Source organism: Neopelma chrysocephalum, unplaced genomic scaffold (assembly GCF_003984885.1).
Source record: "Neopelma chrysocephalum unplaced genomic scaffold, ASM398488v2 Primary Assembly neopelma1_164, whole genome shotgun sequence".
Lineage (NCBI taxonomy): Eukaryota > Metazoa > Chordata > Aves > Passeriformes > Pipridae > Neopelma > Neopelma chrysocephalum.
In genome coordinates this window covers 505,197-529,141 of record NW_020897826.1, presented here as the reverse complement: position 1 = coordinate 529,141, position 23,945 = coordinate 505,197, and the positions used below count along the sequence as shown (strand labels likewise).

At 51.0% G+C, this 23,945-nt stretch overlaps 2 protein-coding genes across 3 annotated transcripts in view; both read left to right on the top strand.

Moving 5' to 3' along the window:
- INSR (insulin receptor) overlaps positions 1 to 6,736 on the top strand; it is a 59,326-nt gene extending 52,590 nt beyond the window's left edge. For both annotated transcript variants that reach the window (XM_027701649.1, XM_027701650.1), the window contains exon 21: positions 1,179 to 6,736. In XM_027701649.1, coding sequence (XP_027557450.1) covers positions 1,179 to 1,533 — 355 coding nt within the window. In that variant the 3' untranslated portion in view covers positions 1,534 to 6,736. The remainder of the gene's footprint in view (positions 1 to 1,178) is intronic.
- Positions 6,737 to 11,689: 4,953 nt separating this feature from the next.
- ARHGEF18 (Rho/Rac guanine nucleotide exchange factor 18) overlaps positions 11,690 to 23,945 on the top strand; it is a 49,347-nt gene continuing 37,091 nt past the window's right edge. The window contains exons 1-10 of the mRNA XM_027701654.1: positions 11,690 to 12,043; positions 16,851 to 16,987; positions 17,399 to 17,898; positions 19,745 to 19,955; positions 20,574 to 20,688; positions 21,338 to 21,395; positions 21,607 to 21,651; positions 21,930 to 22,010; positions 22,392 to 22,497; positions 23,006 to 23,180. Of these exons, the coding sequence (XP_027557455.1) occupies positions 11,968 to 12,043; positions 16,851 to 16,987; positions 17,399 to 17,898; positions 19,745 to 19,955; positions 20,574 to 20,688; positions 21,338 to 21,395; positions 21,607 to 21,651; positions 21,930 to 22,010; positions 22,392 to 22,497; positions 23,006 to 23,180 (1,504 nt within the window). The 5' untranslated portion in view covers positions 11,690 to 11,967. The remainder of the gene's footprint in view (positions 12,044 to 16,850; positions 16,988 to 17,398; positions 17,899 to 19,744; positions 19,956 to 20,573; positions 20,689 to 21,337; positions 21,396 to 21,606; positions 21,652 to 21,929; positions 22,011 to 22,391; positions 22,498 to 23,005; positions 23,181 to 23,945) is intronic.

Below are 23,945 nucleotides of genomic sequence, written 5' to 3'. Positions count from 1 at the left end.
GCTGTGTCCAGTTCTGGGCCCCTCACACTAAGAAAGACATAGAGGGGCTGGAGTGAGTCCAGGGAAGGGAACGGAGCTGGGGAAGGGGCTGGAGCAGCAGGAGCAGCTGAGGGAGCTGGGGGGGCTCAGCCTGGAGAAAAGGAGGCTCGGGGAGGACCTTCCAGCTCTGCAACTCCCTGACAGGAGGGGGGAGCCGGGGGGGGGGGGGGTGGTAGTTGGGCAAGAGGAAATGGCCTCAAGCTGTGCCAGGGGAGGGGCAGGTTGGAAATCAGGAATGATTTCCTCATGGCAAGGGTGGTCAGGCATGGGAAGGGACTTCCCAGGGAGGTGGTGGAGTCCCCATTCCTGGAGGTGTCCAAAGAAGGACTGGACGTGGCACTAAGTGCTCTCGGCTGGGTGACAAGGTGGGCATTGGGCACAGGTTGGACTTGATGATCTCGGAGGTCTTTTCCAACCTAAATGATCATGGGATTCTGCGTGAGGAGTCACACTGGAGCAGTGGTGAGGGGAAAGAGCCTTGGCTGGAAAAGAAAGTGCAGATGGTAACTCGCTGGTTCTGGTAACCTCTTCCCACATCTGCTTCTGGCCAAAACAGCACTTCCAGAGTCATAAAATAAACATGTTTTGTGAGTATCCCTATGAAAAAAAGCCTGCTGTGCTGGACATCTGTCTCATGGCCAGTTACAAACTCCAGTTTGAAATTCTATTTGTATTTGTAAGTTCTTTCTCCATGGTGTCTGATAACATGTGACCTCTTGCTGCAGCCTTTCTTTTGGGTGGGGTGTTTACAGGACCTCTGTCCTCTGCCCAGCCTCTTATTTTCCTTGAAGTTTTAGGAGCTTTGTTGTCTTTCAGGCTGAGTTAAAATTAAAATGGAATTAATTAAAAAGCTATGACCTGGCCGTAAGGGCATGCATGCACACACACACAGAGTCTGTGAACCACAGCCCTGTTTCCTTCGGAAGCCAAGTTAAGAACAATTGAAGGAATTGGAAGGAATTTTTGATCTAGACAGAAATAGAGAAAAAGGACTGTCAGGATCTACAGGCAGTGTGGAGGCTGGAAAGAGAACAAACAGCTCGGGGTGTCACAGGGTGGGTGGTCTGCCATGGATACCAGCCTTGGTTGGTACATGGAATTGTTGCTTCCTGCCCCTGACTCTGGTTCTCCTGCTCCAGGCACAGCCTGATGCAGATGTGCTGGCAGTACAACCCGAAAATGCGGCCCACCTTCATCGAGATCATCGAGATGCTGAAGGAGGACTTGCACCCCAGCTTCCACGAGGTCTCCTTCTTCTACAGCGAGGAAAACAAACCTCTGGAGACGGAGGAGTACGAGATGGACTTTGAGAACATGGAGAGCATTCCCCTCGACCCCTCCTCGTACTCCCAGAGGGACAAAGCGCTGGGGAGGGACAATGGACCCTCCATGGCCCTCAAGGGGAACTATGAGGAGCACATACCTTACACTCACATGAACGGTGGCAAGAAAAACGGGCGGATTCTCTCTATGCCCAGGTCAAGTCCTTCCTAACACTTCCTGTTGGGACCCAGGGTTGTGTCTGCTTTCCCCCCCCCCTCCACAAATCTCAGGACTCTTGTTATTGCTGCCACAGTGTATGACACACATCTACAAACTCTTCAGATTTTTAATCTTTTTTTTTTTTTTTGCCAAGTTGACTGGTTGTCAGTGGACTTATCTGTGAACATAAATGGAAGAGGTTTCCATGGCTGCTGTCCCTTCTGTAACCATGGTTTCACAACAGGAAGCAACTGTGTGAGCTAAACTGAAGGAGAAGCATCTGCGTTTGCCAATAGAAGACATGAAGTTTGCTGGTGTCTGAGCTACAGCCTCACAGTGTGGAACAAACCTTCTGCAGGACAAAAGCATTTCCAGTAGAATTCCAGGCTTTCAGGCAGACTCTCCACTACAGCTGAAGGATTCAACACCTCAGTCGGACGCGCCAGATCCTCAGATTGACCAATAGCTGCTGCTTTCATCCTTTTTCAAGGGGTTAAGTCCCAGGGGTGCGTGCGTGGGCGTGTGTGTGCAGTATATCCATGTGGGGTGGAACCTATAGCAAAATAGACACTTCTGGTTTTGTACACAAGTGACAATGCTTTCAGGCACATGGTGGGACTCTTGGGGTGTCCTGCACAGGGCCAGGAGTTGGACTCAATGATCCTGAAGGGTCCCTTCCAACTCAGTTGTTCTGTGTTCTCACAGGAGCTTTCCTCTTCTCGGAAGTGTGTACTTATCTTTTTTCCCGTTTCCCTGGAGGGACTGAATCCTAAACAGATTATTTTTATACTGAGGACTCTTGGGAGTAGGTTTTCTCTCATTCACAAATGAAGAAAACGTGCTGGGAGCCAAAGGAGCAGAAATCTGAGATTTGTGGGTACTTTTAAGACCAAACAGAGTAGGAGTCCCCTGACCTGGGACACGGAGTTTTCTGTCCTTACAGCATTGAGTATATATATTGTTTGTTGTAACATATTTAAAGATGTCTTTAGTTTAAATTTTAACTTCATATAAATTATTGACTGTTTATGATCCTTTCGGGGAAGGGAGAGTTTGGGGGATTGTTTGGTCTTAAAGCGGTCCAAAGATTTCAGAACGAACTAATTTTAGCCTCGGAGGAGTGATGAAGCACATGTTAAGTTCATACTTGACAAGGCTTTGTAATAGTTCCGTGATTTATACAACGCAGTCAGCTGGCTCCAGTCGAAGCCCGAATTTGGGCATTGGGAGCTGAAGGACACCAGAACATCCCAGCCCTGATTCTGCTTCTCCTGTGCCCCCGTGTCCCTCGCTTTGCCTTCTGTGCCACGGATGGAGCCGGCAGGAGAGGACAAGCACAAACTGCAGCCGAGAAAGGGACACGATGTGAGGGGGGAGCACAAGGCTCTGGGCTCTGCACATGCAGCAGAAGCTGGAGGTGACTGTGGTTTGCTGCCTGTCCGTGCTTACAGGTGTCCAGCCTCGTGTTCCCTGAGATCCCCGCTGCAGAATTCCTGGGACGTGGCGTTTCGGCTCATTGGGATGTCAGCTTTGGCCTTCTGGACTGTGCTTTGTTGTGCTGCTGTTTGCATAAAGGCAAAGGTGATGGATTAGCAAACTATGTTAGAGGATAATTGTGGAACTACGTGTGTCTCGTGGTGTGGAGGGAGCGAGTCCGGCCGGAGAAGGGCGGAAGCAGGAGATGAAGATGATGACGATGTTGGATGTTGCAGGCCCATGTCAGACAGGAGATGATTTAAAAGCGGGGAGAGATGCTCAGTCCTCCACTTCTGGAGAAGTCCAAGACCCATTTTGTGCTCTCTGCCAGGAGAAAATGAGGCTTCCTGGCCTGGGGAGAGCAGGGAAGCTTAGCTGGTGTGTGAGTTTTGGTTCCAGCCCGGGCAGAGCTGCTGCTGTAACCCAAGGAGAGGGGCTGGAATGTGTAGGGAAGCACCTCTCCCAGCCCACACCGGTGGGCGCAGCCTCGAGGGGCAATGACGGACTCTGGGCACCTCCACGAGCCCTTTGTCAGGCCCTTTGCTGCTGGAGACTGCTCGGTGCAGACCCAGGTGGAGGGCACAGCTTGCTCAAAAATTTTGGGTGGAAAACACAGTCCAGATATGGGTGAGAACCTCTGGATTTCAAAAGGCCTTGTTTACATTTCTTCTGCTTTACAAAGTCGTAACTGTTTAGCAGCTCCATACTACACTGCAGGAAAGAAGACATATTCTCACACTTTTCTAAGGAAGAGAAGCTTTTCTTATTAGAATTTTTTTATTTATTTTAATATATAAAACACTGTAAAAAAAAAAGCAACAAACAATTTGTTTTCTTAAACACACAGAACATGTAAATTTGTATCCGTAAAATCTTGGCAGGTGGATGTGGTGGGATTATTTTTGTCCTGTTCTGGTGCAGTCTACCTCAGTGTTTCTTAAGGATATTTTTAATACTACGCACCTCTAAACCTGTTTAAATATTTTGGTCTGGACCTATTGTGGATCAGGGAAAATCAGTATCAGCTGATTCCAATACCAGGGACCATTCATGAAGGGAATGGGAAAGAGAACGGCTCGTCACTGTTGATCCCTAATCTGAGCAGTAGTGACAATGAACCCATTTTCAAATTTGGATCTGATCTTGTCCTATTAGTTCTGTTGTGATTTTTAAAAAACGAAACAACAAAAGAGCCATTTAAATGTTTGGACTGTAGTGAACTCATGACCTGAAAGAAGCAGGCTGCTTCCTCCTGGAGCAGCATGTGCCAGCATGGAGCGGGGACTGGGACCAGCCCTTGCTCTTGGGGTTGGATTGGGGTGTCTTGGTCCTGCCAGTGACCTCCTGAAATAAATCTTTCCCAGCACACCCTTGCTTTGATAACATTTCCAGTGGCAGTGATCATAACTGTGGAAAGAGAAGCTCTTTTATCTAAAAGAATATTGGAACCTCGTATTGGGTCTGGCTTTTCCACGTGGTTGATACTGGTTGGCCCTGTGAGTACACATGGTTTGCAACACTCGGATCACTGAACCAGGGAGCGTGTGTTGCTCCATGGACAAGAGTCCATTACCATGGCTCATCTTCCCTCTGCACCAAACGGAGCAGTTGTTTGTACCCAGCACTGTGTGTAAAGATTCCTCTGATCATCCTTCCTACCTTGTGCCCGGCGTGTGGAGAGGTGTGTGGTACCAGTGGGGGAGGGTGTCGTGTTTCTCCTTTTTAAAAACAAATAACACTAGTAGTTGCTGCTCGTGGCTGTTCCTGATCACACTCAGCTGTAGAATTAGGAAGAATCAAAGAACATCACCCATAAAGCCCAGCTCTCACTACTGGAAAATCCTTACTCAGCCCACAGCCAACACTTTGGTCTCTGTAGCTGGAAGATCCTCACCCCAGGGATGCCTCAATCCTTCCTTGGATCTCACAGATTCCTGCTCAGAGACACGAGGATTTTATACAAGTGGAGAGTGCATGTGCCAGATGAAAGCTCTGGGGTGCTGTGAGCCCCCCCAGCCTGGGCAGGGGTGTTGGGCTGAGCCTTTCTCGGGGGCAGCTGCTGCTTTTGCTCCAGCCAGATCCTTATGGGGCGAGAATTCCCAGCAGCAGTGGAAGCACAACTTCACTGCTGCTGCTCAGGAGGAGCAGGAGAGCAGGTGGGATGGCTGGAGGAGGGCAGCCAGCACCAGCAAGTGGGAAGCTCTTTCTTTCCTTGCATTAGTATTTACTGGAGGGTTGGCTCCTGCCCTTTGTGTGCAGAGAACATCCCACTCGCAGCACAAGAGACTCTTCAGCCTCTCCAGGAGCAGCTGGAGCCTCCTGGACACAATCTGGCATCCCCGCATAGACAGAAATTCACTCTTGTGGTGAATCATGAGGAGCAAGACACAGCTCTCTGTGCTCTGCTGAGCTTTCACTGAGAAAATGTCTGAAGTGTGAGAGGTTTCTCAGAAAGGTTTCCACATAAATTCAATTGCCACTTCCTGAATGACTCTTGCCAATCTGGAACTTCTCTTGCAGGCCAGTGCAGTGCTGCAAAGCTTGGCTGCCAGGTTAGGAACGTGTCTGTCTTGGCTGCTTGTAAATACTCTATTGTGTTGTAAAATAGCAGAGCTAAAACTCTGTGCCAGCACTGGGTTGGGAAAAGTGATGGGAACTAGACCACGCTGCAACAATGATCGTAAAGCAGCTGTGTGGATGTGGAAGAGGCCGCTTTTAGGTTGCTAAAGGGTACTCTTAATTTATGGGTAGTTTATCTCTTTCCTCCTAAATTTGTATTATAGTGATGGGACACTGCTTAATTTTAATATGTTGCGTATAGTGTTGGGAAACAAAAAATCTCAAAGTTGCTTCTTGTGTTACTGAGCTGACTGTGATGAAGGCAAGTAGGAAACGACAGGAGCCAGAAGGGTGCTGAGCCTCTGTTTTAGGGGAGGGAGGGAGGGAGGGAGGCAGTCGAGTTCCCTCTCAACGCCACTGTGACACAGAGACGGACCCTGAGGTCCCCCAGGCCCTTCGCTGCAAGTGGCGATTCCTGCTACCAAGACTGGAACCTTGTTTTTACAAGTCAGAAAGTCAAATATCTTTGTGCCATAAAACCTTACTCTCAAGGCTGTGCTAGGTGCTCCCGTGATCCGTGCGGGATTGGTTCCGAGCCTGGAGTGAGCCAGGAACTGCAGATAAACCCTGTGATCTTCTTGCTGTGCCCTCGGAGGACGCGCAGGAACCCCGGTCCCTCCGAAAGAGCCCCTCATAGTGTCCTGTGTGTGTGGTCCAGGGAAAGGAACTGTCGAATGGATTGGAATCAAGAAATAAGTTACTTCATGAAATTTGAAATAAGATTAGTTTGGTTATTTGTATGAACTTAATGGAATTTGGCCTTTTTATTACCTTCTGCTTGGCTCTGTGTTCCCTCTGCTTGGATTCTGTCTGTGAGTGTCAGTGTAAGGCCTTGACGTGTTCAACCTCGTTACAAGCATCACAAGAGTGAAGCCAATCATCCAGTTGACTTCTGGAGGAACCTGACTGTTGAAAAACAACTCTAAAGTTACCGTTTTTAGCAAATCTGCTGTCATTAAATGTGTATTTCTTTTTAAAATGAATTTGCTTGTCCTTCTTGGAAGGAAGCACTTATTCTTGCAGTTTGGGCAAATTCACTGCAGCACAATGTAAGCTGTAAGGGGACAGGTAGAGAAATGACTTTTTAAATATTGTATAATAAAGTTAGTATTAACTCCTATGGCGTTATTATTTTTTTGCCAACAGGTTTGCAACTGGCAAAAAATTCTGTTCCTGGTGGTGGGTTTTTTCCCAGTCCAGGTTCCAACTGGTGGGATTAAAATAGTTTCTTTTCTCAGCCCTGAAGGTCCCTTGGGAGCAGGTGGCTGGGAAGACTTGGGGTAGTCCTGGCAGCTAAAGAGGAACCGCCAGTGGAGGTTAAATGTGGGCACAGATGCTCTTGCTTAGCTGAGCCCCGGCCCCTGGTAAGTCCCAGCAGCACCAGTAAATCTTGAGCTTAGGACTAATTACCTGAGAGCTCCGAGCTGGACTCGACACCAAAGCTCTGTTAATTCAGACTCTCCCAGAAGGAGTCCAAAGCTTCCATCATCTCTGCTTCCAAGGGCTTCCTCTGTGACAAAAAGTGATGGAGAATTTTAGAAATGCCACCTCTAAATCTGGAAAAGTAGAGTGTTCTTTAAACAGGGAAAGCGTTACCTTTGGCTTAAGTTTGGGGAATGATTTTATTCTTGGAGTATCAGAACTGGTTTGTGTTTTAGGACCCGCATGGATGCGGGAACTGGGCATCGGCTTCATCAAACACAGCCCAGAGCAAATGCTCTTTGCTTGCACTTAAACAAGCCACAGTTTCATGGTAAATTATATTCTGTGAGGCCTTGGGGTTTTTTTATTTTCTTTCCCAGTTTATTCTTGCTGCTCCCACCTTTCCCTCTGGATATTTAAGATTCCAGAATACAAATACTACTGCAGATACCTCTCATTTGAAATAAAGGATCAAATGTGCCACAATTTATTCTTTTTTAAAAAGGAAGAGAAAGAAAAACCTTCCCCCTTGATTTATTTTTTCAATCTTTTCATGTCTAAGAGCCAAGCAGTGACATGTACAGAAAATATCTTTGAATATTGAGGAAAAAAATTCTTGCTCTGTCAGAGTATTGAACAATTAACTGTTTATATTAAAATTATGAATAAATTATCCAAGAATAACTGTTCATTTTTTGTCTGCTGTCTGTGCAGCACCTGAAGGCTCCTTTGCCATAGGGAAAGCACTAAATTAATACCTTGGAATAAGCCCCAATAAACCCAAATAACACAGATCTGCCAGTTCTAGGCATGTGGTGTGAAGGCAGTGCAGTTCTCCTTGATAGGCCATGCCCTCATCCCAGGGTTCTCAGCAGCCTGATGCCATCAGGTGGACATTGGTACTGGGGTCCTTCTGCCTGATACATCAAGAGCTGTGGCTCTGTGATGTAATTCTGTTATTTTCTGTGCATGGACCAAGTCTTCCTTCCTCAGAGGGGGACAAACTCCTCACAGGCAGCTTTAAAGCATGGAAGTCAGAGGATCAGCTTCACCCCCTGTCCTGTGGTGGAGCTGCTGCAATGGGATGTGCACCAGGAACCTCCTGGCCAGGCCCCTTCTGGTGTGTCAAATCTTTCTAATTTAGACCTGGTTTTGTTTCACCTAAGCCAAGATTTCCCTCCTGTTCAGCTGCACCAACGAGGTGAGGGACTTGCTCTTCCTCTCCTTGTCTGCTTACTGAAGATGTCCTGCTTGCCTTCCCTTCAGTGACATCACTCAGGTGGGATTGCCATGGCCATTTCAGCAGGAGCAGGAGCTGCTGCTGGTGCCAGCTCCTCGTGGGGCTGCCAGCCAGGTGGTGTGGTGCAACCAAGCATCTGGTGGAGTCAATATGATGGCTTAGTATTTCCTTCCCCGTGACTCCATCCAGCCACAGTGTGGTTTGCTGAGCTCCTCCCTGATAGCTGCTCTGGCCCTGGCTCTTCCTGCCTCAGCCCTGCTCATGCTCTTTCCTTGCCCAACCTTGGAGTCTGCTTAGGACACATGTGGAGCTCTGGTCCCTGACTTGCTCCTCAAGAGGACACAGGGAGTTGTACACCCATGCAATGAGTTGCTATAAAAGCAAGTAGCGCGATTTTGCAAAAACACTTCCATGGTTGGTGACTCCACCACCTCCCTGGGCAGACACTTCCAATGCCTGGCAACCCTTTCAGTGAAGAAATTTCTTCTGATGTCCAGCCTGAACCTCTCCTGGCACAGTTTGAGGCCATTTCCTCTTGTCTTGTCCCTTGTTCACTGGGAGCAGAGCCCGACCCCCACCTGGCTTCCCCCCTCCTGTCAGGGAGTTGCAGAGAGGAGCCTCCTTTTCTCCAGGCTGAGCCCCTCCCAGCTCCCTCAGCTGCTTCTGGTGCTCCAGCCCCTTCCCCAACTCCGTTCCCTTCCCTGGACACGCTCCAGCCCCTCAGTGTCCTTCTTCCAGGCCTGGAACTGGACACAGAACTCAAGGCCTCACCAGTGCCATTTCTTTACTAAGCCCATCTGGAGTTCTCTTACTGGGGGAATGATGACATACAAAATGGTATTTTAAGATGTTTTGGAGTTGCTTCTTCTGGCACAAGCTTGTTCTCTGGGGATCCTAAAATGCAAAATTAAGCAAAGCCACAAAGCTTGAACTTGCTGTCTTGGGAGCTTTGTTGCCTGCTGGGCTCTCTAAGATGCTGTGGGGAAAGGGAAGCTGCTGAGGCTCAGCCAGCCCTCCTGCCCTTATCCCTTCCAGGCTGCCTGGACAGCTCAGCTTCGGCAACCCCCAAACTGTGCCAGACGTGGCTGAAGGAAAAGAGCTTGTCCTCATTTGAGCCAAGGACAACTCACCATCCCATCAGCTGGAGCAGCTGCCTGGTGTTTAGGAGCAGCCCTGATCTCTGATGCTAATCGAGCTCTTGTGGACTTCAGAGAAATTAAACCTTAATTTCTCTTTGCTCTTGTGGTTTCCTGGAGCACGGGGTAATTGCTATTCTAAGTGCTGCCAAAGCTGCGGTCTCTGAGTAATTGGAGTGTGAGTGGATCTTGTTCTGATTAGGGCTTGGCTGGGGCTGGCGAGTGCTTGGGACTCGGGGATGAGTACTGTGTGTGCATCAGCCACGGGGCTCATTGGGAAGGAGGGAATGGCTGTGTGGACAAACCTGAGCCTGGACCAGGGTTATCACCCCTCTGGCCCTGGAGCTGAAGTCCCTGTCTCTCACCTGCGTGGATGAATTTGGCCATCACAGGCATTTCCATGCTTTGCTATCGCTTCATTCTGTGTAAGACTGAGACCTGCTGGGCTTTGGGTCTCTGCTGCAGCCCAAGGTCAAACCATGACAGCAAAGACAAGGGACTCATTCACAGGAGCCCTGTGAGGCTCAAATGGTGCAAGGAGCCCCCGGGCTGGGCTGGGTGTGCCGGGCTTTCGTGGCACATGCACACACACAGAGTGGTTTTTCTCTGAAGGGAACAGGAAGCAGTTGTGGCAATAGCTGTTCCTCGCAGCCATTGCAAATTCAGCAGCTCCCAGGGCCCCTGCTGGGTTTCTGGGGGTTTGCAACCCCCCTGGAGACTCTGCTGGACCCTCCCGGAGCCCAGATCTTCCATAGGGTGAGAGGGATTGTTGGGGCAGAGCTGGGGCCACTGTTGTGGAAAATGCAGCGTGGGAGAGGTGGGTTTGTTTGTGCCGTCAGAAAGGGGAAGTGGTGAGAGGGGTTGAGCCAACAGCCCTCGTGAGCAAACCACCTTCATGGCTGCTGCTCCCCTGGTGAGGCTCCACTTCTCGCTTTGCTCCAGCAGCTGGAGAAGTCGGGGTTGTGGGATCCAGACCTGCACAGGGAACCCACCACAGGGATTCCTCCAGCCCTCAGGGTAAGTCGCTCCCTGCACAAGCTCCATGCCACAACAACGGGGTTGTCACTCGTCTTCCTCAAGGCCTTGTGAGGAAGCAGCTTGTCCTGAAGCCAAAAGTCCCAGTGCTGGGTTTTGTGCAGCCTCCCCCCTGCACAGGCTTAAGGGCACAACGTGGGCTGGGGAGTCTGAGCTCAAGAGGAGCTTCGCTCTGCTAGGAGTGAAGAGGAGGAGGCAAGGTCTAGGAGTGAAGAGGAGGAGATGAGGTCGGGGTGTGTCCCCATGTGTGTCCCAGTGTGTCCCCATGGCTGGTTCTGGGGCAGTTCTGGGCTGGCTGGGCACCCTTCGAGTGCTGCTCTTGGCTCCGGCTGCTGCTGTGCCACAGCTGAAGGTTTGCAAAGACATCCTGGCACTGCCCACAGCTGGGTTTTGGGCCGGGCACAAGAGGGGTCTGTGCCTGGGACCCCCAAATTCCACTCCAAACTGCCCAGTCCAGGGCACCCATGTTACTGGGGAGATGGAAGCAGAGGGGATGTGGGGAGGGGTGTACTGATGACACTTTGGGTTTTGTGGCCAGGTGAGGGAAATGGTTTTTGCCACCTGCCTTTGCACAACACCAGCCCAGCCTGGGCTCCAAGCCAGGAGCTACCTGTGGTTGTTCCCAAACTGGCTGTGCTCTGCTCAGTGAGGCCACAAGTGTCAGGTAAACAGGAGGAGGAGGTTTGGTCTGGCCCAAGAGCCCAGCAGCTGCACTGGGATAAAACTTGACTTCTTCAGCCTAATTGAGGGATTTGGAGCAAACTTTGGAGCCAGTCTTGGCTGTGGGGATGGCGCCAGGCCTTGGAGTTTGTTCTCTTGAGGCAGTTTGGAGTTGGCTGAGATTGCTCCCACCTGCCTCCCTGCATGGGAGAGCTGAGAAGGGCTTGGAGAAAGGTCCTTGCCAGGGGATGGGGACTTGCTGCGAACTGCAGGAGGATGCTGATGTTGCAGATGGACAGGGTTTTGTGTGGTCCCTTGCAGAGGTTCTACCACAGCACTTGAAACCAAGAACAAAGGTACAAATGTCAAGCCTGTGGTCTTAACTCTTACTCTGCACTGCAGGTGACTCTTACCCAGTGTCACTTCAGGTTCTGCTCCTGCCAAACGGTCTGGAAGGTGGTGATTTGCCATGCTGACAGCTGACACCCATGAATGAAGCTGGGAGGCTCTGGCAGAGGGGAAGGGGGTTGTGGTGTGCTAACAGCATGTTTTCTGTTTCAGTCTGCAAGCCTCAAGCAGTGCTTGGGGGCTGTGTGTGTTCTGGGGCTGCTGATCCCCAGGTCCAGCTGTAGGAAGTCACTGACCCGTCACACAGGTAGGAACGCCAGGGACCAGGAATTTCTCCCTGGCTACAGCTTCCATCAGCTGATACTTCTGACAAAACACTTGGCTCCTCCACTCCCCCCTTGGCAGCCCCTGGGCTGCAGCCCTGCAGCGCTGCCTTAGAGTGCGCTGAGCTCTGCTGTGCTCTGTGCTGGCGTCTCCTGCTCTGGGCTGTACCTTGCACGGGGCTCCCAAATGTCAGACTCGCTGCTCAACCACTCCTGGCCATCATTTTCCAAGCACTGGAAGAAGAGATGGTCCTTTAAGCGAGGTAATGGCCTGTGTGTGGGGAGAGTGGGCTGAGAGTGTGTTGGGAGACGGGCTGTTGCAGGATGGGGGTACAGCCTGTCCTGGGCTGAGTAGGCACCAAAGAACACTGGGGTCCCCAGGCAGAGCTTGTTTTGGGGTGCTCCCCCTCCTCCCTGCAGGGGACACTGCCTAAGTGCTGATTAATGCTTTTTGTTCCACTTCATCTTCTTTTCAAGGCACATAAATGCCTTCAGGAGCTGGGGAATGGGTTAAATATCAGCCTTCTGGTTTTGTATTAAGTTTGTTTCATGGTTGGCAGTGAGCTGGAGGTCCTGGTTCTTGCAGACAGCTGTCTCTGCACGCTGCCTGGAGAGAGCTTGGGGTTTGAGCAGATGCTGTGGAAAGATTCTTCTGGTCTTCCAGTGAGGGCTGGTGAGCACTGCCAGAGCTGTGCAGTTTGGGTGGCCCTGGCTGGGCTTCCCAGTGTCTGACAGCAGGGATGGGAAGTGACAGCAATTGAGTGAACTGACCTCATTCCTGCATGTGGTGCCATGACTTGGAAATAGGGAAGTGAGAGCCCTGACATTTGCAGTCCCAGAGAAGCTGGACACTGCTGTTCTTGCCTCCAAACACTACTTCAGGCTGACGATGTTGGGTACCTTTACCTGTGGCATTAGAGCTTCTGGCACTCTTTCTTCTCCATTATTCCTTGACCCCTCCCAGTTCTCTTCTGATGTGGATGTGCAGGAGACCAAGATCCGAACTGAACACTTGAAGGAACGTCAGTTCAGAGCAGGAGGCAGGGTCCAGCTGGACATCCCATTCCAGCCTCCCCAGTGCCATGCCTGCTGGGGTGGTTGTGCTCACTGGGAAGGCTCAGGTGAGCTGATTTCTCTAAAAAATGAATCAGCCTCACGGTGCTCTCAAGCACTGACTGCTTTTGAGAGGACCTGGGTAGAATCAGCTCCTCTCAGCATGTGCTTTCAGAGCAGTTTGTCCCAATGGGGCTTGTGCTGTGGGCACAAAACTTTGGGGTCTCACTCAGGAGTGAATCAGAGGGGCTGCAAATCCCCCTCAGCCCCGCCAAGAACTTTCAGCTGAGAGTGAGCAGAAAACAGTCCTGGCTCCCTGCTCCTCTGCGCCCAACAGCCAGGCCCCAGGCAGGGTGATAAGGCAGCAGTTCCCTGTACAGTGTGTTACAGTGTGGGTACAGTGTTACAGTGTGGGACAGCTTATCGTCCCCCTCCCCCTGCCTGGGCTGCAGGAGCCAATCCCCACCGCTGCCAACGAGGACAATGAGGGGCCCAGATCAGGCCAGGGTCTGTCCTTCAGCTCATTTTGGCACAGGGAGTTCAGCACTTGCTTTCCCAAGGTTTTTCCCTATGGCTCTGGACATCCTGCAACACAGTACGTGAAAGGCAGCTGATGCAGGGCCAGCAGGGCAGGGGCCAGGGGGAGATGGAATCACTTTTTTTTTCTTGTCTGTGATGCTCCCTGTGGTTTTCCAACAGTCTCTACCCTGGCTGCTGGGAAATGCCCAGACATTCTGGTCTTTCCTTCCTCTTGGGATTGTTTCACGTAGCAGAACTGCCCAGTGCCTTTATCCCAATGCATTTGGTGTGGCCTTTCCGTGGTAGGAACGCAGACAATGTTTGATGTTGGAGGATGTGACTGGCGTGGTGAGAGCTGCCATCCGTTTTTCCTCTGACGTGTTCCCTGTCAGTGTCAGCCTGGTTCCAGCGTCAACTGGGGACCTGTAGCATCCGGCACCGAGCTGGGGGCAGGTGAGGACAGGACACTGCTGGCAGAGCTCATTCCAGTGCTGGCTGCTCTGGTGCTGTCACCTGCTGTGACATTCATGGGTGCATCTCCAGTGACAAGCCTGTCTGAGGGAAAGCAGCGAGGTGGTCGTAGGAGGGAGGGTTTGACTGTAGGTCTGAGTTAGAATTATTCAAATCTCTGCTGGGCTCCCAGCGGCCTTGCACAGAGTTACAGCCAGGGCAGCTCATCCAGCTGATCCCATTGTCCCCATAGCATCAAAACCCTCGAGATTGTCCCAGATTGTCACATGCACTGGACACCTGTCACTGCTTCCTTCCTCCGCACGCAGCAGCCCAGAGTCCTCATGTTTCACCCGTGGGAAGCTCTGGCATAGTGCAGGGACCATCCCAGCCCAGCTTCCTCCCCAGCTCTGCCCTGGGAATTCCTCTGAGGAGGCTGCTGCCTGCAGCAATAACCTTTTATGGTTCCTGGCCAGAGGCGAATTAAGCAACTGCAATACCTAATCTGCTTAATGTTCTCCTAAAGTAAACAGTATTTGTTCTTGAAAGTGTCATTTTGTCATCCCATCTAAAGCTTAAACTGAGGGAAGGTGGCTGCTGCTGTCTGCCAGTGCCTGGGGGGCCAAGATTCCCCATCCTCTTATCACCACGCTGGACATGGATCCTTCCAAACAGGCTTGAGTGCACGGTCCAAGAGACTCAAGGAGCTCCAGAGTTTGCCACACTTGCTGATACAGCGTGACCACCTTGGTGGTGGATATAGGGATGTTCACAGCCCCCCAAACCTGTATCCCTCCTGTGTGTGCTCCGCACTGCTCCTTCCTTGCTCACCGTCCCACAGCCTTCCATCACCGTCTTGCCCAAGCACCCTCACAGCTCAGCTCTGCTCCCGGCGCCAGCCCAGCATCAGCTGGCTGAGACTGAGATGTGGGAGCCCGGAATTGCCGTGGCTGGTGCTCACACATTGCCTAAAATGGTCTCCCCATGGCTGCAGCCCGTGAGCTGCACGTCTCCGCCTCACGGCCACCATGCTCCCCGGAGCTGATTTATCGTGTGTTGAACCGAGCGTCTGAAGCCTCCGAGGAGGATTTAAGTCCTTCGGTGGGTCTGGAGGGGTTCTGTTGACTGCAGCCTATGCCTTTGGCCAAATCCTGAGCCCTGCATGGCACAGGCAGAGCACAAGGAATATTTTCCAGGCCTCCATGGAGCTGACTCTGTTCCAGGGATCCACTTTAGAGCTGCACAGAGCCTTGTGCAGGCCCAGAGTAGCCTTGGCGGGACGGCCGGACCTTGAACGGGAGGAAAAAACTCTTTGTTTTAGCTAAACCTGTGGGCCAGGGCTCTGGCCTCTGTCAGGCCACCATCCTTGTCAGCTCCAGCAGCCACATTCCTGCTGCCTCCCGGGCCTTTGCTGCTTTGACTGTGGGTAGTTCACTGCTGAAGGGATGGCAAGAACAGGGAATCTCCTTTTTCTTCCTTCCTTGTATGAGGGTCCTGGTCCCTCTGGGACCTTCCCCACCTCCTGGTTGCTTCCCTTGGGTCCATTCTTCCTTAGCCTTCATCCCAGCCTGTTTGGGGACTTCAATGGCTTTTACTGCTCACTGACACTTTTAAGTGCTGTTTCCTACAAGCTCATGCCAAAACCTGTGCTGGTTTAAAGGTGCATTGACTTCAAAATGCTGATTTTTCATTGCAAGCTGAATCCGGATGAATTCAAGGAAAGCAAAGGTGATGTTCAATAACTTACTAAACCTCTGCTGTTTGCAGGTGTGGCTCAGGGACATCCCGGACAAGAATTTGTCTATTCATTAAAAATGTGAAGTAAATTTTACAACGTTGCTAGAAAGCCTGTTTCAGATTTTCCCTGCTCTTATAGCTAGAAAGCCCTTAATTAAAATAGTGCCTTCACAGAGTGTTTTCTTTCTATATTATTTATAGTCCCTCACTTGAAGCCACTACAGACATTTAAACACACCAAATGCCCCTTAAAACAGAAAATCTGGCATCTGCAGTGTGTAGTGGGATCCAAGGAACAAACATCCCAACTATTCCTCACGTTTGCTGCCTTTTTTTAGTTGGCACCACGCAATTCCTGGCTGAATTGTGGAGCTTTATAACCCACAGTAGGATGCAAGATTTCCAAGACTGTGTTTCTTAACAATGTCTTCCTCACATTAATGTTTTTATACTTGGCTCTCCTGGAGTGTGAGCGATTTCTAGCAGTTTCCTGCTGGTTTTTCCCACTAGATAGATATGGCCACTTACAGTCTCTTGCTGTTGTTCTCTGCATCTTCAGAGATCCACCATGGTTCTTCAGCCAACAGCCTGGCTGTTTTCCCTTCACCTCAGCTGTGTGTATCCCAGAAGAATAAAAAGACCTCCATGAGTCATGCGATGGTTTAGAGATTGTGGCTCAGGTTTACAGTGCGTCTCGCTCCATAGAAATGTACTTCACTCAGCTGGAAGATCTATTGTACCAAGAAACACATCCAGACCATGGCTTTGTTTCTCAATGAGTTATCAGGTGGTGTACACACACTCAGGTTCACATTCCTGCGTGGGGAAAATCCACAGGAGTGAGCTGTGCTCCCACTATTGCTCTGCACATTCAGTGTTGTCTGGAGTCAATAATGTGCCTCCAATTTGCCTCCCAGTGGCATCCTTTATTCCTTAAGGATGAAAAGAAAATCTCTGACAGTATTTTTATTCCTAGATTTCTGCTTCAAAGGTCCATAATATCAATAACAGCCATCAAAATGTGTTTGAGTCTTCTTTTACTGTGGAAATGGCCTCTGCAGCACAGGACATCCGACATGGGTCTGGCTGGTACAGTGAAAGCCTGGTCTCTGTCCTTGCACATGCTGCAGCTCAAAGGATGAGATTTCTGCTGTTACAGAATCCCTGCACCAGGATCAAGGCTGCTGTGGTCCAGAGATTGCCTGGCACTGCCTGTCTTTAAGGGGCAAGGGAGCAGAACTCCCAATTGCAGCTGATTTTTCATCTCTCCCAGTTGTCTGGTTACCCACTGTGACCTTCTCTGTCTTGCAGGGTCGGACTGCAAGCCATGCTTACCAGAATTCACTGATCATCGCACTCCTGCTTTGGAGTATCCCACCCTCAAAAGCTTCCTCCCATCCCTGATTGCTGAGGATGAGTCCTTCTGCACCAGCATGGCTGAAGAGAAGGTAAGTGTCTTCTTTCCTTCTGCTATTCCATGAGGCAAGAGCCAGGGTCAGCAAGCTGGCTGGTCAGCTCCACATCCAGAGGGGTTTGTGGTGGAGTAAGAATGGGGGAAAGGGATACTAATCCAGATTGTCAGGGAATACAAGGTTATATTACTTCTGTCACTGGGAAAATCATTCCTGAGTGCTTTGTATTGATGTTGGGGGAAATAAAGCACAGAGGGACCCCGAGATGGTGGGGCTGGGGCAGGTATGGCTTTGAGAGGCAGTAAGAGAGGGCTGCTATTAGAAAGTCTGGTTTGAGAAACACATCTGCAAGTCTGGTCCTGCTCTGCACCCGAGTTCTGCATGGGAGGTGTCCCCTCCGCAGGATCAGTGCAAGGCTCTCAGGTGGGATTTGTGCTGCCTTTGCAGGAGGACTCATCTTCCACAGAGCTGGATGTGCCAGCAGCAGACTTGCACAGCAGCACGGAGGATCTCCTCTCAGACTCTGCTCTCCAGGGCACTGAGTATTACAAAGACCTGGGGCTACTGAGCCTTCCCATTGCCAAAACAGCTCCAGAGACAGCAGCACAGCCAGAAGAAGGATCCCAGGCCGTTCCTGCTGTTTGCTTATTGGAAGAGAGACCAGGAACTCTGAGCAAACTGCCTGTGGATGTTGCTTTCTCCAACCCCATTTCCTGCTTGATGCATTACGGCGAGACCGAATGTCGCTTTCTCAACAAAGGCCACGTGTGCCCCTGTGCAGCGGGGCCAGGAGATGGAACCAGCACTCCTGAGTGTCCTGCAGAGGCAGACAAGGAGCTGGACCTGTGGGAGGCCCAGGATTCCTTCCCCACACTGGTGAGATCTATGTCCACCTCTCGGAGGCACAGCTGGGAGAGCCCTTTGTCACCGGTGGACTGCAAGCGCAGGTACAGTGAGACTGTGAGAGATATTTGATATATACAGTGCAATGATGGTGTGTGAGGCTGGGGCTGCTGCTGGGTGGTCTCCCTCACTTGTCAGCATCTGCCAGAGCAGCTGGACGCCCACTGCTCATGTTGGGTGGGATGTGGAGGAACAGATGCTAGAGCAGCAAGAGGATTTAAAGTCTCTTTGGTAGTAGGAAGGTCCTCTTTTCCTGATCTTGAGGCTGGGATGAGGATCTCTCATCTGGAGAGAAGTCATTTCTGTCTGGAGGTAACCTTAAACAGCATCAGCTGCCCCGATGACCTCCATCCTCTGGCTCAAAGGGAATTTTTCCCATCACAGAGAGATTAAGAGAGCTCTGTCAAATCCTTTTTCTTCTTGTCTGTGAGTTGGCTTGGTGAGGCCTGTGTCTGCAGTCACCGTGAGGGAATGGCCTGAAGTTGTGTCAGGGGAGGTTTCAGTTGGATATTAGAAAAAGATTCTTCCCCCAGAGGGTGGTGGGGCACTGAACAGGCTCCCCAGGGCAGTGGTCACAGCACCAAGGCTGACAGAGCTGAAGGAGTGTTTGGATGATCCTCTCAGGCACAGGATGTAACTCCTGGGGTGTCCTGTGCAGGGCTGAGGGTTGGCCTGGATGATCCTTGTGGGTCCCTTCCAGCTCAGCATATTCTGTGATTCTGTGTGCTCCAGCCCTCTGCCCTCCACGTGACTGCAGAGGAGGTTGTGTTTTGTAGCATGATGCTGAGCTCTGGGAGCAGAGTCAGGCCTGGCATTCCTGCCATCCTCTGCTCCTGCCACATGAATGCCTTGACCTCCAGGTTCCTACATGAATGCTTTCCCTGCTGACAAATGTATTGATCTCCCAGCTGACTGGGATTTAGGTGCAAGCCAGCAAGGACTATTTTTATCTCTCCTCCTTATATGGTACCTCAAAATTATCTTAGCCTGAAATCTTGGCAGTTCTTTATCAAGCTCAGGCTTTAGTTCTCAGACCTCTTGTTGCCCCATGTGCTGTGGATCATTCACAGTTTATGCTGGAACAGGCACAGGAGGAACAGCAGCCTGGAGCAGCTGTGTCAGGGACATATTCTGTCCACTCTCTGGGTGATGAAGCATGTGTGAGCATGAGGCCAGGGAAGGGGAATATGCCCCACTCTTCACTAAGCAAACACTTCCTGAAGCCTGTCTGTGGCAGCAGGAATGAGGTGACAGTGATCTGCAAACAGAACCCATGCAGAGACTAAGATTTTCCACTGAGCTCTATCCATCATTTTGCTCCTGTGCTGTTGGCACTGCAACGGCACTTGGTGTGCAGGACACTGTGGGCACTGGGGGAGCTAGTCCACCCTTCATTTCCCAGAAAATAATTTCTTTTTCCTTCCACGAAGCTGGGCCCTGGTGGGAGCAGGATTTTGGACATGATGCCACAGTGGTGTTGCAATAAACAACATCATCTCCCACTTCTAAATGCCCAGAGGGACTTTCCTGGTGTGGCAGCTGACAGGGCAGCAGCTCTTGGGCAGGCAAGCCAGGCTGCAGCCCAGGTGGCTGCACAGTCTCAGAGGTTGCTGAGTGTGAGCCATCCAGCACTAAACATCCCAGGTGACCAAGGAGCTGAGGGACTCGCTGATGGCAGCCAGAGGAGCCATTTTTAACAGGCTCAGGACTTGGTGTCCAGGCTGACGCTTCCTGGCATTTCCTTTTCCATGTGTCTGTTGTTGTGACCCTCCTTGTCCCAGATGCATGAGCTCTTTAGGACCGTCCAGCCAAGGACATTGCAGGGGCTGTGCCATGCCTGGCACGTTGGGACAGGTCTGCTAAACTGGCTTGTTCCTCTCCCCTGATCAGGTTCAGCCTGGATGTCACAGAGATGGGCAGCGACCCAGAGCAGGAGGATGTGGAGAAGAGGAGCCAGTCCTGCCCGCAGCCTCATGTGTCCCTTCAGCTGCCCAAAGGGGGACTGGGAGCCTGGAGCAGTAGCAGGGCTGGCACAGTGATCAAAGTGGAGATAGAGCCGCTGCTCCCCAAGCTCACGGTGGGCCCCGGCCTGCAGGAGGTGGTGAGTGAGAAAGGCTGTGCACGGGGGCAGGAGGGAGAACTGAGGGGGCAGAAGGGTCAGCCGCAGGCTGGGTTCCTTCAGTGCCAGCATTGAACCAGGTATGCCAGGAGGTCTGCAGGAATCTCAGCAAGGATGAGCCTTCTCTGCTCCAGGGCAAACTGCCCCGTCTTGCCAGATAAAGGCCCTTGGAGCTGGCTGAAGCACAGCCCTCTTTTCCCATATATCCAGCTGGAATTTCCCTTAATGCAGCCTGAGCCTGTTGCCTATTTTCCTGTCACTGTGCACCTGTAAGAAGAGTCTGGCTCCATCTACTCTATAATCCTCTGTCAGTGAGTTGAAGGCAGGAGTGTCACTCCCCTTCTTTGGACTCAATGAATATTAAAAGGACAATTGATACATGTTCTAAAAAGTGAGAAGTGCCTAAGAAGTTTCAGCCCCAAATGTCACTTGCTCCAGCTTCCCTGGAGCCCAGACCAGAGGCCGACAAACAGTTGGGCCTTATGTATCCTGCATCATAACCCTGACAAAACAGGAGGCAAGGGGTGAGGAATCAGCTGTGATGGAGGCTCCCTCAGTGCACAAAGCACCAAAGATGTCCATGACTTTTTACTTCTCCAGAAGTGTGTCAGCAATGGGAAGAGACTGAGGTCCAAATCTGTCCCAGCAGCCTGTGAGACCGTTGCCTCCCCTCAGCTACCTCTCAGTTTCAACACTTCTCTTCCAGTTGTGGAAGGTTGGTATAGACTATATCCATGGCATTAAATGAGTTCAAGGTGTGATTAAGAAGATAAAAAACTGGAGCTGTAGCCTCTGCAAGCCTGGACATCCTCTGCTTACCCTTCCACATGGTCTCAATAGCTGCAGAAATACAAAGCCAAGCTTACTTTGAGTCTGGCCTTGGCTAACAGTGCAGTCTAAGCTCAGTTGTGCCTGTCCCCAGTGACACAATGGCACACAACCTCTCTGTGGCAGTGTGTTGGTCACTCCCTACTCACACAAGGCCCACATGGGAGGACTGGCCCAGAGCTAAATGTAGAGACTTAATAGCACAGCCTGGGAAGTGGAGGGGAAGCTGGCTGTCATGGGGAGGGTCTCTGGGGTTGGGTCAGCTCCTACCCCCGGGCTGCAAAGCAGGATCCTCAGTAGTTACTTTAATGCAGACTGGAGAGGGGAGGGGTAACATAGAAAATGATGTAGCCTTCACCTCGCCCACAGAAATGCAGAGCAACCTCTTCCTCCCTAACTGCTCTTAGCATTTCTTCCTCCTCATTAAAGGTAGAGTGGGAGCCCAGCAAGATTAACAGGGTCCAGTTGCATATCTTGCAATGTGGTGTTCTCCAAAGGTAAACCAGGTTTCCTGCTGAGAGCATTGTGTGTTCCAGGTGTTGAACCCCCTGCTCTGGAGGTGCTGGAGAAGGACCACGTGTCCCCAGATCACGTGTAGGTATTGTCAGTCCTGGCTGCTTTGAGAGGAAGGAGATTCTTGGGTGTATCTGAGCTACTGGGGATGCAACAGCAACGGAGATCCCACTCCATGCTGGGGCACAGCTGAGTAGTTGGTCTTAAACCAGCTTGAGGCTTTGTGGGGTGCAGAATGTCTGTGCAAGGACATTTTCTAATCCTCTCTTTTCTTTTGCCCCATCCCTGGTAGCTTAAATGTCCAGAAGGTTCTTCAGGAGCTGAAACATTATCATGGGTAAGTGTGTGTGGGAGAGGGACGTGGATGGGGATGTCACAGGACCCATCTGGCAAAGGACATTCGGTTCCTTGAGGGGCAAATCCCCAGGGTACCAGAATCACTGATTTCTTCCAGTGAAACTCTGGTAGAATTGCGAGGAGAAGGGACATTTCATGTGCCTCTTCTGTAACTCTAAAGGTGTTCCTGCCCCATCTCCAAAGACAAGACTTTCTGCTGACCCAGAAGTTCTGCTCTTGTGTTCTTTGCTGTGTTTCTCATGCCTTTTCCCTGACCAGGGTGAAGCAGAGAGCTTGTGTGCAAGAAGGCAGTGACTCTTCCCAGCAGAACATCACTTGGTTTGAGTTCCTGTCTAACGAGTAAGTGACACAGAGGGTAACCCACACACTTCATGTTCCCAGAGCAGACTGATTTCAAGCCCCCCTCCATCTAAGCTCTACTGCCCTGCTAATCCTGAGTGCAGGACACTGGTATTGCAGAGGTTCAGCCAGGATCGGGGCACTGAATAACACCACAGACACAGACAGAACTTGCACACACAGTTTGAAAGTTCAGCTCCTTATTTGCAAGTGTCTCATTAATAAATGATACTGCTGATGCCAAACCAGATCCTCCAGGAGGTGGAAAGCTCAGACTTGGGGTTCTAAAGTAATGCTTTAATAAACTTCATCAGTGATCTCCCTGAGCTGGGCTTGGCCAGTGGATTTCCCCTTCATTAAGATGTTTTTGTTTTATTTCAGAAATGAGGACAGTGGGAAGAGCGATAAAGCAGAGAAAGGCACAAAGGTGATGAGACGCCTGAGTTCCCTACGGAGCCGAGTCACTGGATCCTGGCAGAAGGATAAGGTGAGGGAGAAATGCTGAATTTGTGGAAGGAATTGTGAAATTCTTCAAGTAGAAAAGGGGATCTGACCCCAGAGAGTAGTCGGCTGGATTGGTTTTGGGTGGCCAAGGCCTCTATCTTGGTCAATAGATGCACTGTGCCTCCTAACATAGTGCACGGGACAGAGCGATCCCCAACTTCCATCCCACCCTTCTCTAGGGCACGTTCTAAATGCTCCTGTGCTGCCTTAGTCGTGCAGAGCAAGAGGAGTGCTTTAGCTGGGTGACTGCCTGGATCACCCTCTGTGGCAGGGAAGAGCCTGCAGAGACACAGCCAAGTGCTGTGTCCTGCCCTTTGTCACACCTAGACTGGACCTAGACTAGAGGGACTTGCTCAAACCTTTGGGAAAAGCACTGCCATCCCACTGTACCTGAACCCACCAGCTTCCTGCACACTCCTTTGTAGCAGTGGGGAAAGGAACATGTGGGCAGTGCAAGGCCAGTGACGAGCTGTGTTCTTCTCTCCTTCCAGGGTAAGAACAAAGAGCAGCCAAAGGAGAGAGAGAAGGAGAAAGACACAAAGGAGCCAAAAGAGAGGTGGAAAGAGATCAGTGGGCACCAGCTTGTGCCAGGGGTTTTCTCCAGCTGCACCAGCTGCTCACTGTGTGCCAAACCTCTTGTGAATAAAAGTGGTCTGCAGTGTCTGAGTGAGTATGGCTGTCACTGCCTGGCTCTGACCCAGCCTCCGCTCCCACCTCCCCTCCGGCCCAGCCCAGCCCCTCATCCGCCTAAACCAGCCTCCTGGATTGCCTAAACCAGCCTCCTGGATTGCCTAAACCAGCCTCCTGGATTGCTTCACTTCTCTACCTGGCTTGGCTCTACCCCACCACCCTGCTTGGCCTGGCTTGGTTGTTTCTCCAAAGAGTCTAAATGATCTCTGAATCCTGCCTGGATTTACCCTCATTTTCTTTGATCATTTGACCATTTCCTGCCCCTTTCCCCCAAGGAGGGTTCTAGGTCAACTTCCCCTTCAATAACTTTCTTTTTCCATGAAGTTCTGCTTTGCCTGAACAAATATCCCAACTGCCTGAGTGTAGCTGGATCTTTTAGGCTGTTTGTCACAGCTGCAGTGATGTTTCAGCTCAGCATCTGCCCTATGCATGGGCACAGGGATTTCTAGAGCATCCAAAACTTTATTAACAAACACAAAACTTTATTAACAAACACAGGCACAGGTTCTGTGCCTCCCAGGACCTGCATGGGTGAGACTGTTGCTTTTTACCACTGAATAGTGCCCATCTGCACGGGCCTCTGTGCTCCCACTGCATCCACTGTGACATGCCTTTGCTGACAAACCCTGTCCCTCCTCTTTGGGGCAGGTACCCAGGGCACTGAAGAACACTTTAAAAGGGATTGTCTGTGGGCAGAGAAAATTTTCTGGAATTGAAAGAATTGCTCTCTTTCTCCACCCT